At 37.2% G+C, this 25,871-nt stretch overlaps 1 protein-coding gene across 4 annotated transcripts in view; it reads left to right on the top strand.

The window, feature by feature from the left end:
• LOC136247036 (uncharacterized) overlaps nucleotides 1–25,871 on the top strand; it is a 155,787-nt gene that overhangs the window by 107,375 nt on the left and 22,541 nt on the right. For 3 of the 4 annotated variants that reach the window (XM_066038631.1, XM_066038634.1, XM_066038632.1), the window contains 2 exons: nucleotides 8,985–9,257; nucleotides 19,799–19,926. In XM_066038631.1, coding sequence (XP_065894703.1) covers nucleotides 8,985–9,257; nucleotides 19,799–19,926 — 401 coding nt within the window. The remainder of the gene's footprint in view (nucleotides 1–8,984; nucleotides 9,258–19,798; nucleotides 19,927–25,871) is intronic. The other variant, XM_066038633.1, reaches the window with a different exon arrangement.

Genomic DNA, 25,871 nt, shown 5'->3' with positions numbered 1-25,871 from the left:
GTATGCTGGTGTCAATAAACATACATTTCTCCTTAGAAATTTCTTCTTCAAGTTGTCATTATTCTTACATGATAATTCACAATCAAAATTCACATTGCTGAAGCATCCTGCAATTTCCAGCACTTGCAGATTAGTCTCTGAAGTGCAACATACTGTTCTATTTATACCACAGCCACCTATACTTTACTGGTATATACACACTTACCCCCTCAAGCTTGTGTCCCTCTAGCACATTCAAGTGCAGAACTGTCTCTGTGATATACATATTACCAAAACTTTATAATGTGTTACGGAGAGTATCAAACTTTGCTATACACAATGAAGTTAAGTAGCCCGCATACCTTTGTGTCCTCTCGTAAATCTGACCACTGTTGATTTCTCAGATTTAACACCTTCTTAGCTTAGTTGGGTGGTCCGCATTGAATTATTATGCTCCATCTATATAGACATGTCACGTTCACTATCAGAACTGTCGAGGCATGGAATGGTGACCATGATGAATCTCGAGTTAAGACGTCATGCGCAAAGTTGATATCTATGGCTTTCCATGTTGGTTGACTGTGTCTTTCTCTTTGTACCAAGTTCCTCAGTGCATTGTGCCATACTTTTCTCATGTACACTGTTCTTTCACTCTGTAGCTTCAGTCTCTCAACGTATGTATATGTGCATGCCCACTGTACTTATAATTAGACACCAATCAACACAAATGACTGAGTCGTTTGAATGATGCCATAGGATTTTACGGGCTCATTTTTCACAGTGTATAGCACTCTCCCTACACCATTATAAACTCTTGATATTACTGTACATAAACCTAAAAGTAGTCTAAAAGTATAAAAAGAGTTGACATCGTTTCAGAAATTGATACTCCTCAATGTTATGTAAAAGCTGTATCTCTTTCCACTGTACCAACTAAGAACATAGAGATATTTTTATAAAGAGTTATAACAAAGAGTTATTAGGAGTTAGAGTTATCTTGTATTTCTTTATAAATTCTGCATGAGCCTTTACCCTACAGTAACTGAGACATGCTAACTCTAATAGCTTTCAGAAAACAGTATGCAAATTACCTGTTTTAAAATATTTTGCATGGACAAATAAATTGGCATTTTAGTTGAAACGCTTCAAATCACACCTATGTTATCTATGTAGCTATGTATTATTCATTTTGGTGAACTTTGAGACATCACGAAATCTAAAATGGCCACTGATTCTGGGGGGATGTACCCCCTAGATTCCCAGCTGCAAGAAATTTGAGACTTGCTTCCTTGAGTTATGGCTTGACATATTGTTTCTTTTCTTTATTATTTCTTTATTTTGATATTTTTTATTAAAATGTATGCTTGTGCAAACTATGTGAGTTTTTGCTGAAATGTGACCGGTGCGAATTTTTTTTTTAGACGCACTTCTGACTTAGAAAATTTTTCATGTTCTGTGAACTTACCGTTTTTCTTTGTTTTACGGAAAGCAACATTGATGTTTGCGGATAAGGAAAAGGTCATACTGAAACTATTAAGCCCTGTGTATTAAGTGTGTTGGTCGTCTTCAAAGACGTTGTGAACAAAGGACGAGACCTACCTGGATGGACATTTCTTCACTGCCGTTCGCCTAGCTGTCATCTCACAACACTGGCGTGACTCGATGGCTGAAAACTTCCGAGTGACTGAGGCCAAGGTGAAGACATGAAAGGCCGGATTGAAGGACACTTGTAAGAAGGTGTCACAAGTAATAAAGACAGTTGGGAACTGAATGTGTAGTATGTGACTATTGAGAGCTGTAATGGTAGACTCTGGGTATTTAGATGTTTATAGTGTTATCTTTACAGCGACCAGAACTGAAGGTCTGCATGCATGTCACTAATTTTACAATATGTAGCTACTCAGTGGATTTGAAAATATTGCTACTGTGTACTAAAGGAATTGTAGTGTTTTTTTTGCTATAACATTTGTGGAGCTCCACTACAGCCACTCCAAATAAATTTTCTGTTTCCCATCCACTGCCCGCATCTAGTTACTATCAGCTCTAACTATTCCATTCTGTATTCTTCCATTATTTTCCAGTTATTCTTGCATACTGACAGACTCAGTAAAAACAGTGACAACAGCGCTATCAAGTTGGCACAACTTCACGTTTGTGCTATTTTTGCAACTTAAAAAGGAAGGAACAAGCTTAAGCATGCTTTATGGTTGTGCTAGACAAATAGTGGCTTGAAAAGCTACCAATCACCCGCGTGTAATTATGCGGACAGGAAATAGAGAATTTATTTGAAGTGGCCTTAGCTATATACTTGCATAAGTTAGTGGTGAATATGTAGCAGTTGGTATTAAAAAGTTATTATGGTGAGTAGTGGTGGCAATATTGCGGTAATTCAGTGGCAGCTGGTTCCGGCCACTGTGGGCACATCCCCGAATCATTTAACACTATACCTTGATAGTCAAGCAACCTTGATTATAATTTTAGTTCAGATTTAGCTTTAATAAAATAATCTTTTGAGCGTCAGGTTATAGAGGTTTCACTGTACTAATGTTAGCATTTATTACACTTGTTCACAAAATTGATGCAACAACTATTCAAACTTGACCACTACTCAGTATAAAACAATGTTTTTTTTATTATGACACTGCTCAAATTCGGCCTCAGTTAAAGGTGTGGTGGTGTTTAGCTACATAAAAATGGTACTTGTATTATGCATGAAGTATATAATTATACTTTAGCTAATTAAGGCTTATGACCTAATTAACATGGACTTTTTATCATGAGGTGATCTTTCAACAAGGTCTTAAAATACACATGAACTATGTGTGGGACCTACTTGAGCTGGTCACTTTAAATGAGATAATCTTATTACTGAGCTTGTGTCGAGTATACCTGAGCTATGTTTGAGACCTAACTACTCAACATGGTCACTGTAATGAGGTGGTCTTATTAATGAGGTCATGTAGTACACTTTAGATCATGTCTGGGATGTACTTGTCATGGTCATTGTAATGAAGTGGTCTTATTAATGAGGTCATGTAGTACACTTTAGATCATGTCTGGGATGTACTTGTCATGGTCATTGTAATGAGGTGGTCTTATTAATGAGGTCATGCAGTACACCTAAGATCATGTTTGGGATGTACTTGACGCTATAATGAGGTGGTCTTATTAATTAGCTACGTTTGGGACATACTAGACATCCTCACTATAATGAGGTGGTCTCAATGAGGTTGTCAAGTACACCTTAACTATGTTTTGTTACTCAAAACTATGCATTATAAGGTATCACTATGTATGTATGTACCTGTCGTGTTCACGTGCTGATTTGGCTTCCACAAACACAAAATCAAACTCATCCTTTGAATTGCTGGCTAAATAGACCACCACATTCTGCTCTTTGTTTTATGGAACTGGAGAGTCTGGTTTCTGCAGCTTTGGCACCATGGCTTTATTGGAAATGATGTTTAGTGAGCTGGAAAACCATGAAGGGCCAGTTGCATATACACAAGAAGCCAGTACAATACTTACGCATTACTATATATGCATACATGAGACAAACTTGGAGTGTGTGTATGAGGTCTGCAAAATAGTGTACTAAGAAAAGTAAATGCTATCACATTGTTTTAAAAAAACTGCTAAAGAGTTTACTACATAACTATATAATGTTGTACATAATAATCACTGACTCGTAGAATATTCTTAACGTCAATGTAGTAATTAATATATGTGACTAGATTTGTTAGCTCCCGTACGTACGTACATATGTACATGCTTGTGAAATTCTCAGGTATCAAATTAAAGTGTTCAATAATGATAAAGCTATGTCCATCCATACCTTAAAATCAACCAGGTTGCTTGAAGACATCTTTCGTTTGACAGCCTTGTACAAAGGCAGCTGAATGTATTGCTAAATTGGAGCAAGGGAAATTATGTATGGATGTAGCAATCAAGTTGCAGGGTAGTATACCAGAACTGCAGGTTGTGCTAACTAGTCAGATTTGGTAGATTCAATCAGATATTGCAAATCAATATAATATTATGGGCAAGAATTTTTTTTTTAATCTATAAAAGTAGTGTGGGCCAGTAGTATCAGTAGATGTGCTGCACGACCTCAATATCCAGCCAATCTTTAATGGTTGTTACAATGATGTTCATCTTATCTCGAAATGTGTAGCTGAACTCAATGTGTATGCACACGTCTCCAATGACTGGCTAATTGACAATTGATTTCATTTTTTGGTCTCATCGTTACCCTTACATGTTTGATTATTGGGTGGAAAAGAGATGGACGTGGTATTTCTTCCTTTGTTGGTGAAATAGCCAGTACAATGATTTGACTGATTCTTGCCAATTATATTGATAGTCCAAATAAATTATCAAACCAAGGTCTTCAAAAATAATTACATGTGGTCTAAAGTATAACTGTGTGATTTAATCTAAATTTTGAGTCGTAAAGTTAAGTAGTTAGGACTAAGTGTTACTTTACTTCAACGTAAATAACAATCTTGTTCCATCAATGGCTGACTTGTTTTGGGTAGAAAGCCAACAGTTATAATTTCATGACCACAGTCAGCCTAAGCAAATTAGCAATATGCTACCTTTAAATGCTCATTATGTGACCACATTGTGAAATAGGTCTCTTCCAAATTTGTAATTCATAACTGCAGACTGGATATAGCTATTAGCATGATGTTTGGTCACAGGTTAGTATTAACATATGTTAATTTGATCATGGATACTGTATTAAGTATGTGGATCAAGTCACTACCTGGCCTGGAATTTATTCCTGGCCATTCCTATAATTACTAGCTAATTTGTGGTCATTCCAATAATTATTCGTACTGGTAATAGCATGGGTAGCAGTGAAATTTGGGATAAATACCACAAGTGTTGTATTGGAAATGGGGATAAATTTCCAATACAACAAGAGTGGTATTTATCCCAAATCTCACTGCTATACCCATGCTATTACCATACTCGCTGCATATACGCATGCTGTGCATTAGCATTGCTATGTACGCAATTTGTCACTATGTACTAAACACGGGTCAACACTAATTGGCGTTACATTGTTAACAAAAATTCTAGCCAATGAAATTGCAATTACAACTTTTTCACTGCTACCAGTGAAATATGGGATAAATTTCACTGCTACTATTGAGACTTTTGTATAGGCAGTGAAACAGGTATGGTATTAAAAAGTGAATGAGACCCGCTAAACCTGGACAAAATGTAACCCAAATGATGAAGGCACTTACAACGTTGGTAAGAATGACAGCATCAGTAACATGAATTCATAAAGAAGTGTTCAAGAGTGCAGTGCAATTGTAGAACAAAAACAAAATTCTTCTGAGAGCCAAAGATGTGGTACAACACAATATTTAAAACTCTTACAGTGTGGATCCCATTTGTATTTTGCATACTTTGAATGAAGCTAGTAAGGGCACTCCAAATAAATTCTCTGCTTCTCTTAGCATGCGGGCAGGTGGTCCATGTATTTTTATTATAAAATTGGCAGCTTTTCAAGTTATTATTTGCCTAAGTACAGCCATAGCAAAGAACATAACATTTTCAGCTTGTACCTTCATCATTTACATTGTAAGAATAACACAAACATGAACAGTGATAACATTCTGACATGTGAGCTGGTAAACGTTACAAAATCAATTTTATTAAGCCTGTACAGCATGCAGAAAATAGTGGAAGAATACGGAATAATTGAACATCTTAGAGCTGGGAATAAAGAGATGCGGGTGGTGGATGTGAAACAGAATTTATTTGGAGTGTTTTAAAGTGAGTGCTAGCCTTTTCATACCCCGGCAGTTGCAAACTTTATTCAATCACACAATACTACCGTACATAGCATAATGAAAAATAATGATGTTAACTTTACACACAACAAACTACTGTGGTCACCACCTGGATGCATACATACATAATGACAAGTACAAGATAGCTATAGGTAGTCAGAGTGTATACAGCAAACATGGATATTATAGTCACGTACTACACATTCAGTTCCCAACTGTCTTTATTACTTGTGACACCTTCTTACAAGTGTCCTTCTATCCTTTCATGCCTTCACCTTGGCCTTCACTCGAAAGTTTTCAGCCATCGAGCCATGCCAGTGTTGTGAGATGACAGGCGGACGGCAGGGAAGAAACGTCCATTCAGGTAAGTCTCGTACATTGTTCACAACGTCTTTGAAGACGACTAACACACTTAATACACAGGGGCTAATAGTTTCAGTGTGACCTTTTCCATAGATTATAGAGGTGGAAAAATCTATGTCTTTCCCTTCTCCGCAAACAATGTTCCTTTCCGTAAAACAAAGAAAAACGGTAAGTTCACAAAACATGAAAAATTTTCTAAGTCAGAAGTGCGTCCAAAAAAAAATTTTGCCCGGATCTGCGAAAACCCGACATATAAATGGCGCATTTTTCAAATCCTTTATTATTGAATATTTATAATCTACTTAGCCGAGTGTATGCTCTGGCCAAGTTTCAGCCTTGTATGCCAACAACTTTTGGAGTTACAGCCCTACAAAGTAGCAGCAACAGAAAGATCGATTTGTACAGCAAGTATTGGGAAAATATATTACAGCTGCTTACAAAAACGATTGTAACTTACAAACGTAATGCAGTACAGAGTTGTAACTTACGCCATCGTGTTCGCCATGAATAGGGGAATCCATTACGTGGTACGTTTTTCCACCTACTACCTTTCTTCACTACATACAGAGACGAATTCAGTGAAGAAAAATCGATCACGTACGATCACTTCGACGTGACGTAAACAAACGCCCATAACTCACGTATCCTTTAAGCTACTGCTACGAAACAAAGATTTTCGAACTCCCCTTGAGTAGGCGAATAAGATGATATCCATGTTTTTATCATTACACCCTTTCTTCACAAAGAACAAACCGTTTAAAAATTTTACGAATTTTTTTTCATTTACGCAAATATTTTACCCCTTGCAATCAATAGCCTATACTGAAAATTTAGATTATGTCAGGTTTTCGCAGATCCGGTCACAAATGGTCTCATGTGTCACAATAACAAAATGGAATGTGGTAGATGCATTTTCTTGCACATGTATCTAGCATTGAATGGGACACAGGGATAACCTATTGTGTCTGTTAGCTAATTGCAAATAATATTATTATTATTATTATTAGCACTTTACAGTGACCAGCACTGAAGGTCTGACAGCAACATGTGCTGCAGCCTTAGGATTACCTAACCTAATTTCAGGGACTTAGACCTAATGACTTGGCTTACAGACTGACTGATAAGGTGTAACAGAAAAGGGGTCAAAGTAAGGAAAAAAAAAAAATCCCTCCAACCCCAGGATTCGAACTGTATGTTACTAGTGTGCATCCATATTATGGTTTAAGTACTGATTTCGATTAATTGCATTTAAAAGGTATACGTGTTTTCAGTGGCAGAGGAGATAGTTGAAGTGAGCATTATGCAAGTTGCAGTATGCAAATATTCTATTGCAGTACCTATTTCTATCATCATTTTTAGGAAAATGAGTGTTTATTAGCAAACATACATGGTCATTACATGATGGCATAAAAAAGTTGTGAGTCAATAAAGTTCAAAAGTAGGCAGTATGCCCACATATTCTGTTTTTGCAGGCCCAGTCATATTTTACACAATAGGGTGGCACACGATGATGAAGGGTTAAGGTAAATGCATTCATTGGCTGGGAAAATATATGAACAAATACATAATTATAGTAACTTACGTAGCGGGATAAGGGTAACTAAGAAGTGGTAGCCTTGTTCCACAGGGTGTATAACTAGGGATGCATCAATTAAATTTTGTTAAATATTAGGTCAGTAAAAGCATGAGCAAAATATTAGCTTAACAGGTACAACTTTTGTGAAGCGTACACTGGGGAACATGACCTTAGTGCATTTTATTTGAAACACTCTAATAGAACAGTCATACTTAATAACATCAGAAATGTGTAGACTATTGCTATGGAAACAGCACTAATAAAGACCCCATCCATGAGTTAGGCCATGACTGAGGTAGTCTAATGTAGTAGCATACAAGAAATTATTACTTAGATTGATATCTTAACAAGACAGTCATTGTATGGTGAAATTTTACAGTAGGTATGCATTCTGTACTTCACTTAGTTTTGTGCGAAAATATGTAATAAAAATTTTCTTGTAAAAATATTTTTGTATGATTTACAGCTGCGTATTTTGATCTTTTGCAAACTTTTTCATAACAAATTTTTATCGCGTATGTATGTCCCTCTGGCAGGGAAGAGTGGCTTGTCCGACTGTTTAGAGCTAATAAACAATCAATCATTCAATTATATGAAAATAATTTTGCAACAAAAAGTGAATTACGATAATTTCTTAGCAATATGTAATAGGTGGGAATTAAAAGAATTATTAAAAGAAAAATAGGTAGGAAAAGGCTCAATAGACAGATTTCTATGCATACCTTTCTATGTATCAATTGAGCTGCAGTCAATTGTATAATGTAATGATCACCTCCCACCTGCATCAGATTTTGCTGCACTTATTTATGGATGGGAAGCAAGTAATGTGCTTAAATGATTGCCTAATCAGAATCATGTAATAATAGAAAGTATTGCTAATTAAAAAATGACTTTTACAAAATTGCTTATTCTTGCTGTCTTCTTTTTTTGTTACATCTGTGAGACATCAAGCTGCGTAAAAGAATTTCTCGGTATTTCTTGGCAGCATATAAAGCTGCATCATTTTTTAACAACCTATATTGAATGCATTTCTACTCCCCTAGAAGTAACGAAGAATTAAAATTTTAGGCTTGCCACTTCACGATTTAATTTTTACACTACTGTATAGTAATGAACAATACAAGTGCAACTTATCTGCCGTAGATTGAAAAGCTTCACACTGAGTGCATTCCATGTTGTTATGCATTTCTGTACATTCTATTACACTAACCATTTATGTTCATTTTATAATAGCATGATGTTTGTTGTCTTTGCAGAGAGAGCAAAAACACTTTGTAATTTGGGCACTACATACACACATTTGTGTGAGTATGAGAATGCTGAGAAATCATTGAAAGAAGGATTAGAGTTGATTGGAGGGCATTATGATAACAGCAGTGAAACCTGGGGCATCAGAAAAACAGAAATATTAGAAAAACTAGGCAATATGAATAGAAGAAAGGGTTACTTAGGTGAATCTCTGGAGTTCCTAACAGAATGTGTTGACTTGAAGAAAAAGTGCTTTTCAGCTTATACAGCTTATCATCCTGGTAAGCTTTAACTAACTTGCACTCCTGCACTTATAAACAACACCATTGCACAGTTCTAATTCAAAAGCTGAAGACCATTAATTTTTGCTTGAATTTATATATAACAGTAGAAGTAAAAATTAGGAATTTTAAGTTGGATTAGGGAAAAAGAAAAAAAGTAGTGAGGAATAATTAATAGTGGGGAAACAAGGAAGTTTGTAGTATACCTGCAGATATACGTACTAGTGGACATTAAATCCCTAATCTTCAGTCTAACCATGACTGAGTTTTGGATTAAATGTCCACTAGTGTATCTGCAAGCACAGTATATAGGTAACCTTCCCTGTTTCACCACTTTTTTGTGATTCCCTTGTTCACTATATACTGATTTTTCTTTGATCCTAATCTAACTTAAAATTCGTAATTTGTGACCAGGCCTGCGATAATAGAGCATGTGGGTACATAAAAATTGCCTACTTTTTCCAACATTGATACATCATAACTTATTCCATTGTTGCTTGGCCATGAAGTTTTCAGCACTTATTAAAAATTTAGTTGGTTTTAAAATACAAGTTACGGAATGAAAATATTCTATCCCAGTACTGAGATATGAGATGTTATATGGTAGGGTGTACTTTGTGCCCACATGTTCTATTTTTGCAGGCCCAGTCACATTTTTCCTTCTTCTTGTTTGTTTACTTTTTCATAACATAATTATGACAAATGAACCAGCACATACCACATTGAAAGAAAGGAATGCCACAAAAGTGCACCCCAACAATCAATTATGCAATGGAAAGGGAGGAGGCCATTACGCTTTGTTTTCTGCTATACTTTGCTTGTTATTACATGTCATTATGAACGAGGAACAGTATGAGAAGCATTTCTGCAATGAATCGAGTCACTACAGAAAATACAGCATTAATTCTGTTTAATAGAAAATTTATAAATTTCCATTGAAACTTTTGGAAGGAGTTAGGATTTGTCGGAAGACATTTTTAGGGCTTGACTGTGCCTAACTAATGCCACCAAGCTGCTATGGAGAGATATTGTGGCTTGTTTTAGAGTGGTATTTGTGACTGGAAAAGCCCAGTTCTTCATGATACCTAATATCTAATCAAAAACAGCCAAGCTGTAAAAAAAGGTGCGGCCCCCATAAAGACCATGGTGAAAAAAGATGTGAAATCCAAGGTGGCGGCCAAGAAATGGCTGTGATGGTAGGTTAAGTTACATTTTAATAACGGCAATTCAGGTGAATTTTGTGCCGCTTGGTCTTGGAACCAAATTCACCTGAATTGTTGTTATTAAAATGTAACCATTAACCTACCATCACAGCCATTTCTTGGCCGCCACCTTGGATTTCACATCTTTTTTCACCATGGTCTTTATGGGGGCCGCACCTTTTTTTACAGCTTGGCTGTTTTTGATTAGATATCACTTCTTTTTGTATTTGTATACTGCAAAGCCGGCCTATGGCTGGCTTTGGGGCTTTTTTAACCCATGTGTTATTTTCTTTACCACAGGAAGAAGAAAAGAACTTAAAGAAGAATTTTAGTACTTCAATTATTTTTGATTTTATTAGTAATTATACAAATTATATACATATATTTATTACATGCTCATTATTCCCCACAGGATTTGTTTACAGCTGATCTCTCTACTGGGTGACTTGAAATGTAGCTGAACTATATACAGGATGGTTTCTTTGTAGCTGAACTCTCTGTAACAGGTGATTTGTTTGCAGCTAAACTCTCTACATGGTGGTGTCTTTATAGCCGAACTCTCTACATGATGGTTTCTTTGTATCTGAACTCTCTATAGGGTGACTTCGTCTAGCTGAACTCTCTACAGGGTGATTTTTTTGTAGCTAAACTCTCTGCAGGGTGATTTGTTTGCAGCTGAACTCTCTACATGATGGTTTCTTTGTAGCTGAACTCTCTACAAGGTGACTTCGTCCAGTTGATCTCTCTACGGGGTGATTTGTTTCTAGCTGAACTCTCTACAGGTGAATTGTTTGCAGCTAAACTCTCTACATGGTGGTTTCTTTGTAGCTGAACTCTCTACAAGGTAACTTCTTCTCTACAGGGTGATTTGTTGTAGTTGAATTCTCTACTAGGTGGTTTGTATGAGGCTGAACTCTCTACATGGCGGTTTCTTTGTAGCTGAACTCTCTACAGAGTGATTTGTTTGCAGCTGAACTCTCTACATGATGGTTTCTTTGTAACTGAATACTCTACAAGGTGACTTCTTCTAGCATGATCTTTCTACAGGGTGAATTGTTGTAGCTGAACTATCTACAAGGTAGCTTCTTCTAGCTGATCTCTATACAGGGTGATTTGTTTGTAGTTGAATTCTGTACAGGTGGTTTCTTTGTAGCTGAACTCTGTACATGATGGTTTCTTTGTAGCTAAACTCTTTACAAGGTGACTTCTTCTAGCTGAACTCTCTACGGGGTAATTTCTTTGTAGCTGAACTCTCTATATGATGGTTTCTTTGTAAATGAACTCTCTACAAGGTGAATTCTTCTACCTGATCTCTCTACAGGGTGATTTGTTTGTAACTGAACTCTGTACAAGTGCGCTTTTGTGGGTGATCTCACTGCAGGTTGATTTGTTTGTAGCTGAACTCACTAAAGGGTGATTTTGCTTGTAGCTGAACTCCTTGCATTGTATCTAGTTTCTAGCTGATCTCTCTACAGGGTGATTTGTTTGTAGCTGATCTCTCTACAAGTTGATTTGTGTGTAGCTGATCTCTCTGCAGGTTGATTAATTTGCAGCCGATCTCTCTACAAGGTAATTTGTTTGTAGTTGAACTGTCTATAAAGTGATTTATTTGTAGCTGATCTCTCTGCAGGTTGATTTGTTTTAGCTGAACTCTCTACAGGGTGATTTACTTGTAGCTGAACTCCTTACATTGTGACTAGTTTCTAGCTGATCTCTCTACAGGGTGATTTGTTTGTAGCTGATCTCTCTACAAGTTGATTTGTGTGTAGCTGATCTTTCTACTGGTTGATTTGTTTGTAGCCGATCTCTCTACAGGGTAATTTATTTGTAGCTGAACTCTGTACAAGGTGCTTTTTGTAGGTAATCTCACTGCAGGTTGATTTGTTTGTAGCTGAACTCACTAAAGGGTGATTTGCTTGTAGCTGAACTCCTTACATTGTGTCCAGTTTCTAGCTGATCTCTCTACAGAGTGATTTGTTTGTAGCTGAACTCTCTATAAGGTGATTTATTTGTAGCTGAACTCCTTACATTGTGTGTAGTTTCTAGCTGATCTCTCTACAGGGTGATTTGTTTGTAATTGATCTCTCTACAAGTTGATTTGTGTGTAGCTGATCTCTCTGCAGGCTGATTTGTTTGTAGCCGATCTCTCTACAAGGTAATTTGTTTGTAGCTGAACTCTCTATAAGGTGATTTGTTTGTAGTTGATCTCTCTGCAGGTTGATTTGTTTTAGCTGAACTCTCTACAGGCTGATTTGTTTGTAGCCGATCTCTCTACAGGGTAATTTGTTTGTAGCTGAACTCTCTACAAGTTGATTTGTGTGTAGCTGATCTCTCTGCAGGTTGATTTGTATGTAGCCGATCTCTCTACAGGGCAATTTGTTTGTAGCTGAGCTCTCTACAGGGTGATTTTTTTGTAGCTGACCTCTCTTCAGGGTGATTTGTTTCTAGCTGATCTCTCTACAGGGTGAGTTTTTGTAGCTGACCTCTCTTCAGGGTGATTTGTTTCTAGCTGATTGCTCTACAGGTTGATTTGTTTGTAGATGAACTCTCTACAGGGTAATTTGCTTGTAGCGAAACTCCTTACTTTGTGTCTAGTTTGTAGCTGATCTCTCTACAGGGTGATTTGTTTGTAGCTGAACTCCTTACATTGTGTGTAGTTTCTAGCTGATCTCTCTACAGGGTGATTTGTTTGTAGCTGATCTCTCTACAAGTTGATTTGTGTGTATATAGCTGATCTCTCTGCAGGTTGATTTGTTTGTAGCCGATCTCTCTACAGGTAATCTGTTTGTAGCTGAACTCTCTATAAGGTGATTTGTTTGTAGCTGATCTCTCTGCAGGTTGATTTGTTTTAGCTGAACTCTCTACAGGGTGATTGCTTGTAGCTGAACTCCTTACATTGTGTCTAGTTTCTAGCTGATGTCTCTACAGGGTGATTTTTTGTAGCTGAACTCTCTTCAGGGTGATTTGTTTCTAGCTGATCTCTCTACAGGTAGATTTGTGTTGATTTGTTCATTGCTGATCGCTCTAAAGGTAATTGATTTGTTGCAGTTGAACACCCTGCAAAGTGTTTTGTTTGTAGCTGATCACTCTAAAGGGTAATTTGTTTGTAGCTGAACTCTCTCCACAGTGACTTGTGTGTAGCAGAATTCTGTGTAACTGAATTCTCTACACAGTGCATGACTTGTTTATAGCTGAACTTTCTTCAGTGTGACTTGTAATGTTCTGAATCTCTATAGTGGTATATTTGCTTAACTCTCCACATGGTGACTGTCTTCTTGCTGAACAGTCTATAAGATTAACTGTTTGCAGCTGAACTCCCTACAGAATAACTTGTGATGTAATAAAATTCTATAATGGAGTAAATAAATTATCCGAATGCTCTATTAGGGTGATTGTTCTATTAGAGTATCTCGATCTCGCATTTGCTACACGGAGTTGGCTTTCGAATCATAACTCAGTGGTTTGTAATCCGATTCTTCTGTACTACTGCAAGGACTTTCTATGAAGATTATTCCAGCTATACACCGATTTTCAGCTCATTGCTCTAAGCGGTTTGCCTAGTAGGCGTGAAAACTAATACTTTTTTTATTCATAAAAATCGATCGCGTAATTGTGACACAGGTTGGGTTTTGTGTCATATCTCCGTGGTCTTTATCTCGATTCCTTTCAAACCACCAAAAGGCACTCCTACGATGGTTACTCCATCTACATAGCAATATTCAACTCATTCCATGAAGCGGTTTACCCTGTAGGCGTGACAACAAATCGATCTTGTTTTACGCGAATAATCGGTCATAACTCCTGAACCATTCATCGGATTTGTACCAAATTTGATGCTAGGATTCGCCTTTGGACTCCCTTTCTGTGTGCCAAATTTCAAGGCGATCGGAGTACGCGTTTGCTTGTTATAGCAATTTTTGCAAGTGTGCGAAAAGACGAAGAAGAAGAAAAAAAAAAACGAAGAAAAAAAACGAAACTTTGGCAGCTCGTATCTCGGAAATGGCTGGAGCGATTTCCTTCAAATTTGGAATGTAGACTCCCTTGGCTGGCGGGCAACTGTGTAGCAAATTTGGTTTCAATCAGATAAGTGATCACCGAGATACAAAGGTGTGAAAATGACGTTTTCGTTCTTCCTGTCAATATACTCACGGTGTGGCGCGCCGGCTTCTTGGGCCGCACGACACACTATCGTGTGTCTTGATACAGTACAGTAGTACTGTATGATAACACTGGTGCCTGCTCAACAGCTAACACTGGTATAAACTTATCTATTCACAATGTTCATAAGCAGAACAGAATTATGCCTCAGGGAATTAGGCTTAAAATTTTATTTTATTCTGCATGTTCACCAAAAATATTAGCAATGTGCTCTTATTCTCAAAATGTAATTTTGTTATTTCCAAAATTATTTTACCTTTGCAACTGACAAATTTCAAAATAAAGAACAATTAAATATTTCCCCTAGCAATGTGAATGTTATATTTGCAAATCACACATGAGAAGTTTTGAGATAAACAGTTTTAAAGAATTCAAGCCGTTATAACTTGCTGAGGATATTGAGCATGTTTTGTGTAAGAAATTTACACAAAAGATGCATCAATTTATTACCTTTCAGTGCACCTTCAGTACAGTTGTACATGACTGCGTGTAGAGTTTCTCACCAAAGCTAGATAGCAATTGGACAGGTGAAGTATTGTGAGTGCTCACTAAAGGGTAGAGGGTGGGGGGGGTCATGGGTTGGGCAAAGGATAAGCTTTAAAATGCAGACAGATCACAATTAAACTCCAGACAACACAATTTCAGGGTTGTGCTGGCTTCTTAGTGGCTGATATGCTGCAAAATTATTTAAATCAACACAGAAAGCATTTTGGTCTACCATACCAGGCCATCCACCAGTGCACTACTGATTCTTGCCAAGCCAGTTCCTTTAAAATGCCAGAAACCACTATTTGAGCTCACCACACCACCCAGAAAATAACATCATTTGTGACCAGATTTTACAGAACCGATCCAAATCGCACATCAGGCAAAATCAAACTAACACCACCAGTGGATAGCTACACTATCGTACTACAAGTTTTGACCCTCAGCACTACCCAAACTACACGAGGCTGGTATTTACACACGTCTTTTCTGGGTGGTGTGGAGTGCTCAAATGGCGGTTTCAGGCCTTGTGAAGGACCTGGCCTGGCAAGAGTCAGTGGTTTACTGGTGGACAGCCTTATAATGTTGGCCAGACGTGTTCTCTGTTGACTTTGCTACATATCAGCCACTAAGGAGCCAGCACAGCCCTGTAATCTCGTGTCTGGACTCCAATCGTGGTCTGCCTCCATTTTGAGGTCTAACTTTTGCCCTCCCCGCCACCCCCCAGCCTCCACCCCTTTGTGAGCACTCGTGATACTACTTCGCTCGTCCAACTGCTCAGATTTTCTATCTTATTTGGCGGGAAACTGTACAAGCAGCTACAAGTACTGGAAGTGGCTTGAAAGGTAACAGATTGATGCATCTTTTGTGTAAATTTCATACGCGTGCTTGCTATCCTTGGAGAGTTATGCTGGCTTCAATTCTTTAAAACCGTTTATCTCGGAACTTCTAATGTGCGATTTGGATCGTTTTTCCAAAATCCAGTCACATTTATGCTATGAATAATATACTTTACTCTGTCCATTTAAAACTTGAAAAGACGATTTTCGAAATTCACACCTGCAGATAATGTAAAATTGAGACATGCCATACAGTAGCTATCCATGTGATTGCCCAGAAGGGTAAACTTTTGTCCCCTCTTCATCACACTTCAAAATATCATATCTTGTGACCTATAGATGCTGTCCTTTTAAACTTGTAAAGGTTACTTTAGACATTGATGCCTATACAAATGATGTAAAATTCAGGTTGTTAGAGACAACCAGAAGCACTTGTTTATTAATGAAATTACAGTGTTCATCAAGGTTTGGAGAAGTAAAAATGCTGTTCTATTTCACAGGAATTAAAGTTTGCTTTAATCAGCAAGATCCTTAGTGATTATTGCAATTAGAGTAAAATTTATTCTGCTGGCTGTTCTGTTAGAGTAGGTGACTGCTCTATCAGATTATCTTAATCTCAACTTGCATGAATTCACGTAATCTTAAATTGCTTCATTGTGCTCTAATTATTCTCAATACTTTAACCTCATTATTGCACTCATTCCCGGACCCCTAAATAGAATCAAAGTTGGAACACCTAATGTCATTCACTACACTAACACATCATACAGGATTAAAAGTTTGCACTCAGTGATATAATTTCTGTGCACAGCTTTCATGAGTTTCATTGTAAATACTGTGCAATTATATATACACCATGATGATGTCAAACTTCAAAGGAGCTACCAATTGTACATTAGACCTCAAACCACAGGTAAATATACCTACCTGAGAACAGGTGAGCATATAAACACTCACCTGTGGTTTGAGGCATGTGACATACTAACTATTCTACTCAAATAAATGGTCAGAAAGAATAACTATAAAAATTAATGCGATCAAATTTGACAAAACCAGGCTTTCAATTTGTTGACTTTGACCAACTGTAATGTGACCTTCCAGCATGCCATTGACCTGAAATTCAATGCTTCCATCATACAGTACAATAGCTACTGTATAGTAGGGACCACAAAGGAGTAGGCGTGGCCCACGAAATAATATCACCCAAAAAACAGCCTCAATTTCCCCTGATGATGATGAAGCAGTATTGGTTAGGTAAAACTAAGCCCAAACAAGCTTTCAGATTGACCCAAAATGCTTTCAACAGGTTTCTACGGGATTTTTAGAAGATATATAATTTTAATGAAATTTTCTAGTGATGACTGACTGAGTAACTGACTGATGCCTTCAGACAAGCATAACTCGATAACAACTAAGGCTACAGGCTTGGATTTTTCACTATCCGACGTCGCTTTGACCCGACAGGTGCCTTTTGGCATACCGCAGTACGTATTATGCATTCTGCATGGACTTACCAGTGTCTTCCTTTGTGTCCCATTCATCTTTGCTGCTGACAGCGAACAGCGTTGATTTGGTGATAGCATGTGATGACTTCCCTTCGTAATGGAAATTGTCCGTATTTGTCATACGTAGTGGCTATTTTGCAAGCAGAGGTGCTTTTCAAACAGTTCTTGATTCGCACTGCTGTTTAACGGGATGAACATAGCCGACAATAAAGTGTAATGGATACTTCACTTTTCAGATGATAATTGATATAACTGGGGCGTGTAGCACCATTTCTTTCTTTCGGTATGCGTGGATTGCAGAGGTGCTTTTCGAACAGTTTTTGATTCGAAATGCTGTGTAACGGGTTGAACATGGCTGACAACGAAGCACAATGGATACTTCACTTTTCAGACGATAATTGAGATGCACGGCACCATTTCAGATGCGGTATGCGTGGGTTAACCAGTCATAATAACTATTTACAAAAAACAGAAAAAATTGGAATTTTCAACTGGAGTAGGGACCATAGCACATCGAAAAAAGTACTGAAACAAACTATAGTAGTGTGCAATATTAAATCAAAGTAAAACAATAAGAAGTGTTATATCCCTACTGTGCTTTTCCATTAAGGTATCTTGAGCACAATAGAGATATAACACTTCTTATTGTTTTACTATTGTACACTACTCTAGCTTGTTTCAGTACTTTTTATCGATGTGCTATGGTCCCTACTCTAGTTGAAAATTCCACATTATTCTGTGCACTTGTAGTATTACAAAAGGACAGGTCAAAATTTGAAGCAGGTGGCTATCCCTACAACATGCAGCACAGTAGTACTAGATCATGCAGGTTTGGGTTTTTCTGGCCAAATATATTATTCAAAAACCAGCTTAACAATATCATCCTGGTGCCTTGGCAGTATTGGTTAGGTATAACCAAGCCCAAAAGTGCCTAAAACCGTAAATGTTTCAAATACAATGTTATAAAATTCAGAAAAAAATTATTCAATTGAATATTCTACTTACTAATTGCTGCCTTCCTGATTCCTTCTGGCAAGTGTAACTCAAGAATGGCTAAGGCTATGGGCTTGATTTTTCACTGGAATACTGCAGTACATACAATGCAAGCACATTATGGACTTACCTTTGTCCTCATTAAATTTTGTGTCACACTTATTTGCTGACAGCCCAAGATGACGATTTGCGGTAGCACGACGTCTTCCCAACGTTTGTAAATGGAAATTGACTGTTGTCCCTATTTTCTGTGGTGACTGGATTGATTGCAGAGGATTGATTGATTGATTGATTGACTGAATTCATTTGTAATGCTGTGAAACATGCTTAACATAGCTGAAAGTAAAGTGTAATGGCCATTTCAGTAATTGATAGTTGGGGTGCATGAATCATTCGTATTTTCATGGTGGCTGGATTAATTGCTCCTACTGTTCTTAGTTTGTAGCACTGTGTAATAGGCTGCATATAGCTGAAAACTAAGCGTAATGGCCACTTCACTTTCGAGTCTGTAGTTGATAGCTGGGGTGCACATTCAGTCAAAAACATTAACTCTGGCTCCAACCTTTCTTTTGATGAGATATGTGTGAGTTCACCCATTATAATAATGTTACACAAAAAATTAGGAATTTTAAGTTTGATTAGGGATCAGAGAAGAACATTGGGAAATAAGGGAGGCCGCCTACACCTGCAGTTATACTAGTGAACATTTAATCTCCAATTCAGTCATGGGTATATGGATTAAATGTCCGCTAGTACATCTGTAGGTATAGACGACCTCCCTTGTTTACCTACTTTTTTTCTATGATCCCCAATCGAACTTAAAATACCTAATGCTTATTGAGTTATGATCTCTCAAAGTAATATCACTTAATGTGTGTGGAAACCTAGTTTGGTCACAAATGTGTATGTCCGCATAAATTTCAGCATAAATAGGCATACAATAGGTGATCTTTTGAGCACTGCTTAAGAGAATAATGCTCAATTCTGTGAGCATAGGTAATGGCCACATGCCTAGTTGCACTGATGAGCTGCACAATGATGACTTAAACATTGGATACATTAAACATTGAAAGGACATGTTGAATGTTGCACTTGTGCCGACTCCAGTTAATTCCAATTAATATTTTAATGCTTGCTTGTAGCTCCTGGTTTAGACGTCTACTTTAGGAATTCACTCTTTTTTTGGATTCTACTTTCACCTATTCCTCAAGCTGCCACAGTATTCTAAACTTCTGTAAACACATTGCACTCTACTCCTACTTGTTATAAAACTGTTTGGGCAATATGTTTTGATTATTACTGTATGTAAGTATTATTATTACCTTGAACTTATTTTATTACATCACTTTTTCATACAGAATTGGCTCAAGTTCTTCTCTCATTAGGAAGAACGCAACACAGGATGTCTTTACTAGCTCAAAGCTTTGAATCATTGCATAAAGCTTTAACCATTAACGAGAGGTACTTTGGTGAGGAGTATCCACAAGTAAGTATCTATCTTAAAAAAAATCTTGCTAATAAAATTAATATCTACATCATATTCCTTAGATCGACAATAATTCATAATGTACAAAATTGTAACTATGTATGTGATAACATGCATACCTGTTTTACTACTCATACAAAAGTCCCAATTACAGCAGAGGAATCCACAATGTAGCCAAAATTTGCAAAAATTTCATACGAGATTTGAAATCTTTACAGATTTACATAAGATTCAGGGATTCAACTATAAAGCTTCAGCAAGCACAACCAAACTAAGTATCCTGAAATATCGAAGATTTTGACTAAGATTCAAAAGATTCGCAAAGATTTAGTGGTATAAAGATGTACGAGATTCAGCTGCATTGTGGACCACTCACAAATTTCACTGAGTTGTAATTGCAATTTCACTGGCTGGAATTTGTGTAAAAAGTACAGTGTAAATAGTATTGTTGCTTAGTAATGGTTACTGCGGACACCCAAAATGTCTATTACCTAATGGTCTCCATGGCAATGTGAATAAACTCTTTGCCTAGAAACTATTATTTTGGATAATTTTAGGCTTGTACCTCATAATCCACATAACTGTTTGTTGGCAAACAATAATGAGTATAGAGTATTAACAGGGAATAATATGGGTAGCAGTGAAATTTGGGCATAAATACCACTCTTGTTGAGTTGAAAATAGTAACTTTGCTTATGAATTTTTACTGATTTCATGCAGCACTACTCATTGTACTATGATATTATTATTAGTTGCTTGTGAAATAATAATGTATGTCACAGAATAATCAAGACACACGATAGTGTATCGTGTGGTCAAGAAGCCAGCACGTGACACTGTGAGTATATTGACAGGAAGTAAGAAAATGCAATTTTTGCACCTCCGTAGCTCTGTACTGCCTTTACTAAACAGTATGATTTTTGCTGTGGACACGCCTGCCAACTTCAGTACTCCACATGCCAAATTTGAATGAAAAAATTGCTTCAAGCGTTCCCGAGATATGCGACTTCAAAAATGGCTTAGTTTCTTCGTTCTTTTTTCTTATTTTTCTTCCTCTTTTTGCACACTTACAAAAACTTCCAAAAATCATGAATACCATATCCGATTGCCTTGAAATTTGGCACACAGAAGGGGGGTATAAAGGCACATCTTAACACCAAGTTTAGCTGGAATATGATAAACAGTCAAGGAGTTATTAGCGATTATTCATGAAAAATAACACCAATATGTTGTCACGCCTACAGGTTAAACCGCTTATGGTAAGAAGCTGAAAATCGGTGGGTAATAGGGTAACTATTGAACCTCAAACTCTTTGTGGTTTGAAAGAAATCGAGCTAAAAACCAACAAGACACAACGAAAAAATCAACAGTGTGTAATAATTATGCATCTAGATTAGCTAATAAAAAAACCACAACTTTCCACGCCTACCAGAAAAACAGCTTGGAGTAATGCTTTGAAAATCACTGTACGGATGGAGTAATCATCTTAGAAAGGCTCTTCATTGGTGTAGAAGAATCAGACTTAAAGTCACAAAGTTACAACACGAAAAAGCCAACTAAGTGTGAGATCGAGATACTCTAATAGAGCAGTCATCCTAATAGAGCAGTCACCCTGAAGAAAGATCAGCTAGAAACAAGTAACCTGTATAGAGATCAGCTACAAACAAATCATCCTGTAGAGAGATCAGCCAGAAACAAGTCACACTGCAGAGATATCAGCTAAATACAAGTTAGGCCACAGGATTGGACAGAGTTCGCTTCTCTGCCCACAGTTTGATGTGAAGATTTTCTTTTTCTTTTTTATTGACTATTATTAATTATTAACACTTCTTATTGTTTAAAAAACGTTTAACACCCTATAGAGATCAGCTTCACCCAGTATATGTGCTGGAAACAAATCACCATGTAGAGAGATCAGTTAGTAGCAAGTCACTCAGTAGATAGTTCAGCTAGAAACAAGTTACCCTGTAGCCCTTCGTTTCCCACCAATAGCGTTTGCCATATATTTTTTGACTTCATGATAATATTTATTTTTAGATGAATAGAAACAGCTTTAAGAATAACATACATTTTTATTGGATCAGTAACCTCTAAGCAAACTTTAGAAATAAAAATTTCCTTATAAGGATCTAATACAACAAGGCATTGATATATATTCTTATATATTCTTGCATCTACGTCACGACAGTATTTTCTTTGTAAAACCATCATACAATAATCTTTTGCACTGATTTTTGTTCTGCTTATCCCTGGATGGTGTAGCTACCCAGCAAACTTGTAAAAGGTGGAAGTAAACAGAGTAAATCTATTGTAATAAATTCTTACACATTTATTTCCCCTTTTTTGCAAATTTAATTACATCATACTTCTAATTAGATTATTCAATCACCATCCCATTTTCACCACTAGAGCATAATTATGTAGAGAAGTGCTGATAAAAAGTTGGCGATGATACCTGCAACTATACAAGAGTTATAAGGTTATAAAGCAAGGAGTGTAATTGTTTGGTTAAAGGAATGTGGGAAACGGAGGGGTAGTAAGATCAGCTAGAAACAAATAACCCTGTAGAAAGATCAGTTGGAAACAAGTCACCCTGTAGAGATATCAGCTAGAAACAAGTTACCCTATCGAGAATCAGCTACAAAGAAATCACCCTGTAGAAATATATGCTGGAAACATATTACCATGTAGAGAGTCCAGCTAGAAACAGGTCACCCTGAAATGAGTTTAATGAGAGTTTCAGCTACAGTTCAGTTATGTATGAGAAGTCACCTTATTTCCTACAGTATGTGATAATATTCAGTGTTAAATATACAAATATTTAATCAGACAAAGTGCTATACACACAATTGCTTATTTTGTTCCACAATTCCTGCAACAAAGAAAAAAAAGTTAAAAGGAAGCACCAAAGCCAGTTTATGGCTGGCTTTGTGGCTTGCAATACAAAAAGAAGTGATATCTAAACCAAAACAGCCAAACTGTAAAAATGAGTGCAGCCCCCTAAAAGGCCAGGGTGAAAAAGATGAGAAATCCAAGGTGGCGGCCAATAAATGGCTGTGTTGGTATGTTAATGGCAATAATTTTAATTACAACTATTCTGGTGAATTTGGTGCCAAATCCTAGTGAAACATGGAGGAGGCAATGCAGATTCACCTAAATTGTCATAATTAAAATATTTGCCATTAACCTACAATCACAGCCATTTAATTTCTTGGCCACCACCTTGGATTTCACATCTTTTTTCACCTTGGCCTTTTTGGGAGCCACATTCTTTTATTACAGCTTGACTGTTTTGGTTTAGATTGTAATAAGTAATATGTGACCAGGCCTGCGATAATAGGGCATGTGGGCACATGATTTTTGCCTACTTTTTCACACTTTCATCACTCATAATGTTTTGTACCATTATGCTATGGCATTGAAATTTTCACCTCTTAGTAAGCATTTAAGTGGCATTATGATGCAAGCTACAGAATGGAAATATACTTTTCCAGTACAGAGATATGACCTGTAGAGCAATGGGGTGTAGTTTGTGCCCACATGCCCTGTTTTCGCAGGCCCGGTCACATATTATCACTAACTCAATTTAACACTGTTGATTAATTACAGTATACTAATGAGATACTTCACAAAGCAACCAAATTGATGAATTTCCAGATAAAAATGAGTTCACTTCCACAAAATATCTATGGACTATGGCTCAAGCCAAAAAGTTATCAAACAACACCGTAGTACATAGCAGGGTTCCTCCCTAAAGTGATGAGCACTGCTAAGTTTAGGGCTGGACCTAATGTGCCAGCATAATTATAGGTCACCAATTTTGTGAGAATAATTCCAGAATTATAGGATTGCTACAGGCATAATTTTAAAACTATCGGATGTCCACGGGAATAATCGGTGGAATTAAGGGGCGTGTCTCTTCTTAAGTAGCTAGAAGGAAAGTTAAGCTACTAAGAATGATGTATAGCTGACATTATATTATTATAGGAGTGCTGCAAAGTGTTGGCTGACAAGAGGCTGAAAAGCTTCTTAAAGATTGATATACTCTAATGGAATGCTCAAATACTCTAATAGAGCAGTCAGGTAATTTCAGGTTAACAATTTGCAGCCAGTATCAAGGATTTAACTGCATGCAATTCTGAAGCTTGTACATCTTATACTAGTGTATCTTCTTCAAGTCTTTGAGTATAATCATTATGTACCTATCTTAGTATGTATAGTTTAAATACACTAGCAGCCAATAATTGAAAGCACTTGAATTATTACTGCCAGTTATATTATTATGAACTCTTGTTACTACACATAGCTATTCTAAGTTTGTTGCAACTACCAGTGGCGTAGCCAGGAAAATTTTTTACCGAGGCGAAGTTTATACATTGACCTAATTGAGAGGGCTCAACTGATTCACAAATACTTCAAGAGTAGGTGGTACAGCATTTGCAGATTGACTATCTGATTGGATGGAAGAAAGACTCTGAGCATTTTTCTACATGCCATAAGTAATGCTCCAGCTTAGTTAATGCTACAGTATAGCTCCTATGCTTCAATTATTACACTAGTTTAATTGCATTCAACACAACTTACTTCGGAGACATTTTGAGTGGTCAGGTCATCCATGGACTGCAACAGAGGTCATAGTCATGCACACTATACTTTTTATTGATCTAATGTGATGTTTAAGTCAGATATATTCTCTTTCATGTGATGCTCAACTGCATGTGCAAAGCATGTCAAGCTAGGGAGTCTGAAGGCATGCTCCCTCATAGAAAATTTTGAAAATATATGCTTTGAAATAACATAATTTTTGATTGTAATTGCTAATGCATATGATATGCATGATCAATTAGCTCAATGCAACTGAATTCAACTGACAGGGCCACCCAGAGAAATTAAGGGGCCCCGGGCAAAGAGTTAAAGTGGGGCCCCAGATGAAAGGAGGTTTCTATTCTAAAATACAACTTCACCCAAGCTGTAAGTTGAAGACCTAAAAAAAAAAGGTCATGACCTGCTAACAGTGACAATAGCTACCCCTCACCAACCATATCTCCTTATCTATAAACTTACTACACTGTTCCTCTGAAGAATACTATGACTGCTCTATTAGACTATTTAGATATGACTGCTCTATTAGAGTATATCGATCTTCCAGGGGGCCTCCTGGGGCCCCTTTCAGGCTGGGGCCCGGGAAAAATGCCCCAGTTGCCCCCCCCCCCCCCCCCTGTGGGCGGCCCTGTCAACTGAGTAGCCGAAAAGTTATCCAGCACCGTGTCACCATGGTGCAGCCATAGATTCTATTATGTGTGGTACAGTAATGCTGTCTAGTAACGTTTGAGTAGAAAATCCGGGGTGCCAAAACTCTGCAGGCCTGCTCAACCTGTTGTTGAGCGTTGTTGAGCATTGTTACAGAGGCAGCTGCCTCGGTTGCCTCAATGGTAGCTACGCCACTGACTACTTATATGGTTACAAAATTTATGTGTAATATGGAATGCTTCATATAATGGTTATTAATTAATCTGGCAAAACTGCTTATGAGCATCTTGAAAACTAAGCGACTAGACACAGAAACTGAGAATTATTATGGAATAATAAGTTAGATACAAGAATAAAAAAAAAGAATAATAGGAGAAAATTTTGAGAAATTCTGGAAAGAATAATAAGTAAAATTTTGAGCACATTAGGCTCAGGCCTAGCTAAGATGCTGCATCCAAAAACCTTCACAGAAATACAGTACCTCTTGGGAAGAAAATCACCTTTATGGAATGGTCTTACTCCATTCAACATTTAATAATGGCATTAAAGCAATAAAACATTTGCAGGCAGCTGAATGTAGACTTTTAAATCAAAGCCCATATTAATTTTTGTCTCCCATCCTGCTCACATGCATGCCCACCTGCCTGTTTCACTGACCACAGTCCCAACGCTAGAGGCCAAACAAAGCAGCGCAT

Source organism: Dysidea avara, chromosome 2, assembly GCF_963678975.1.
Source record: "Dysidea avara chromosome 2, odDysAvar1.4, whole genome shotgun sequence".
NCBI lineage: Eukaryota > Metazoa > Porifera > Demospongiae > Dictyoceratida > Dysideidae > Dysidea > Dysidea avara.
This window is presented reverse-complemented; position numbering and strand designations above follow the sequence as displayed.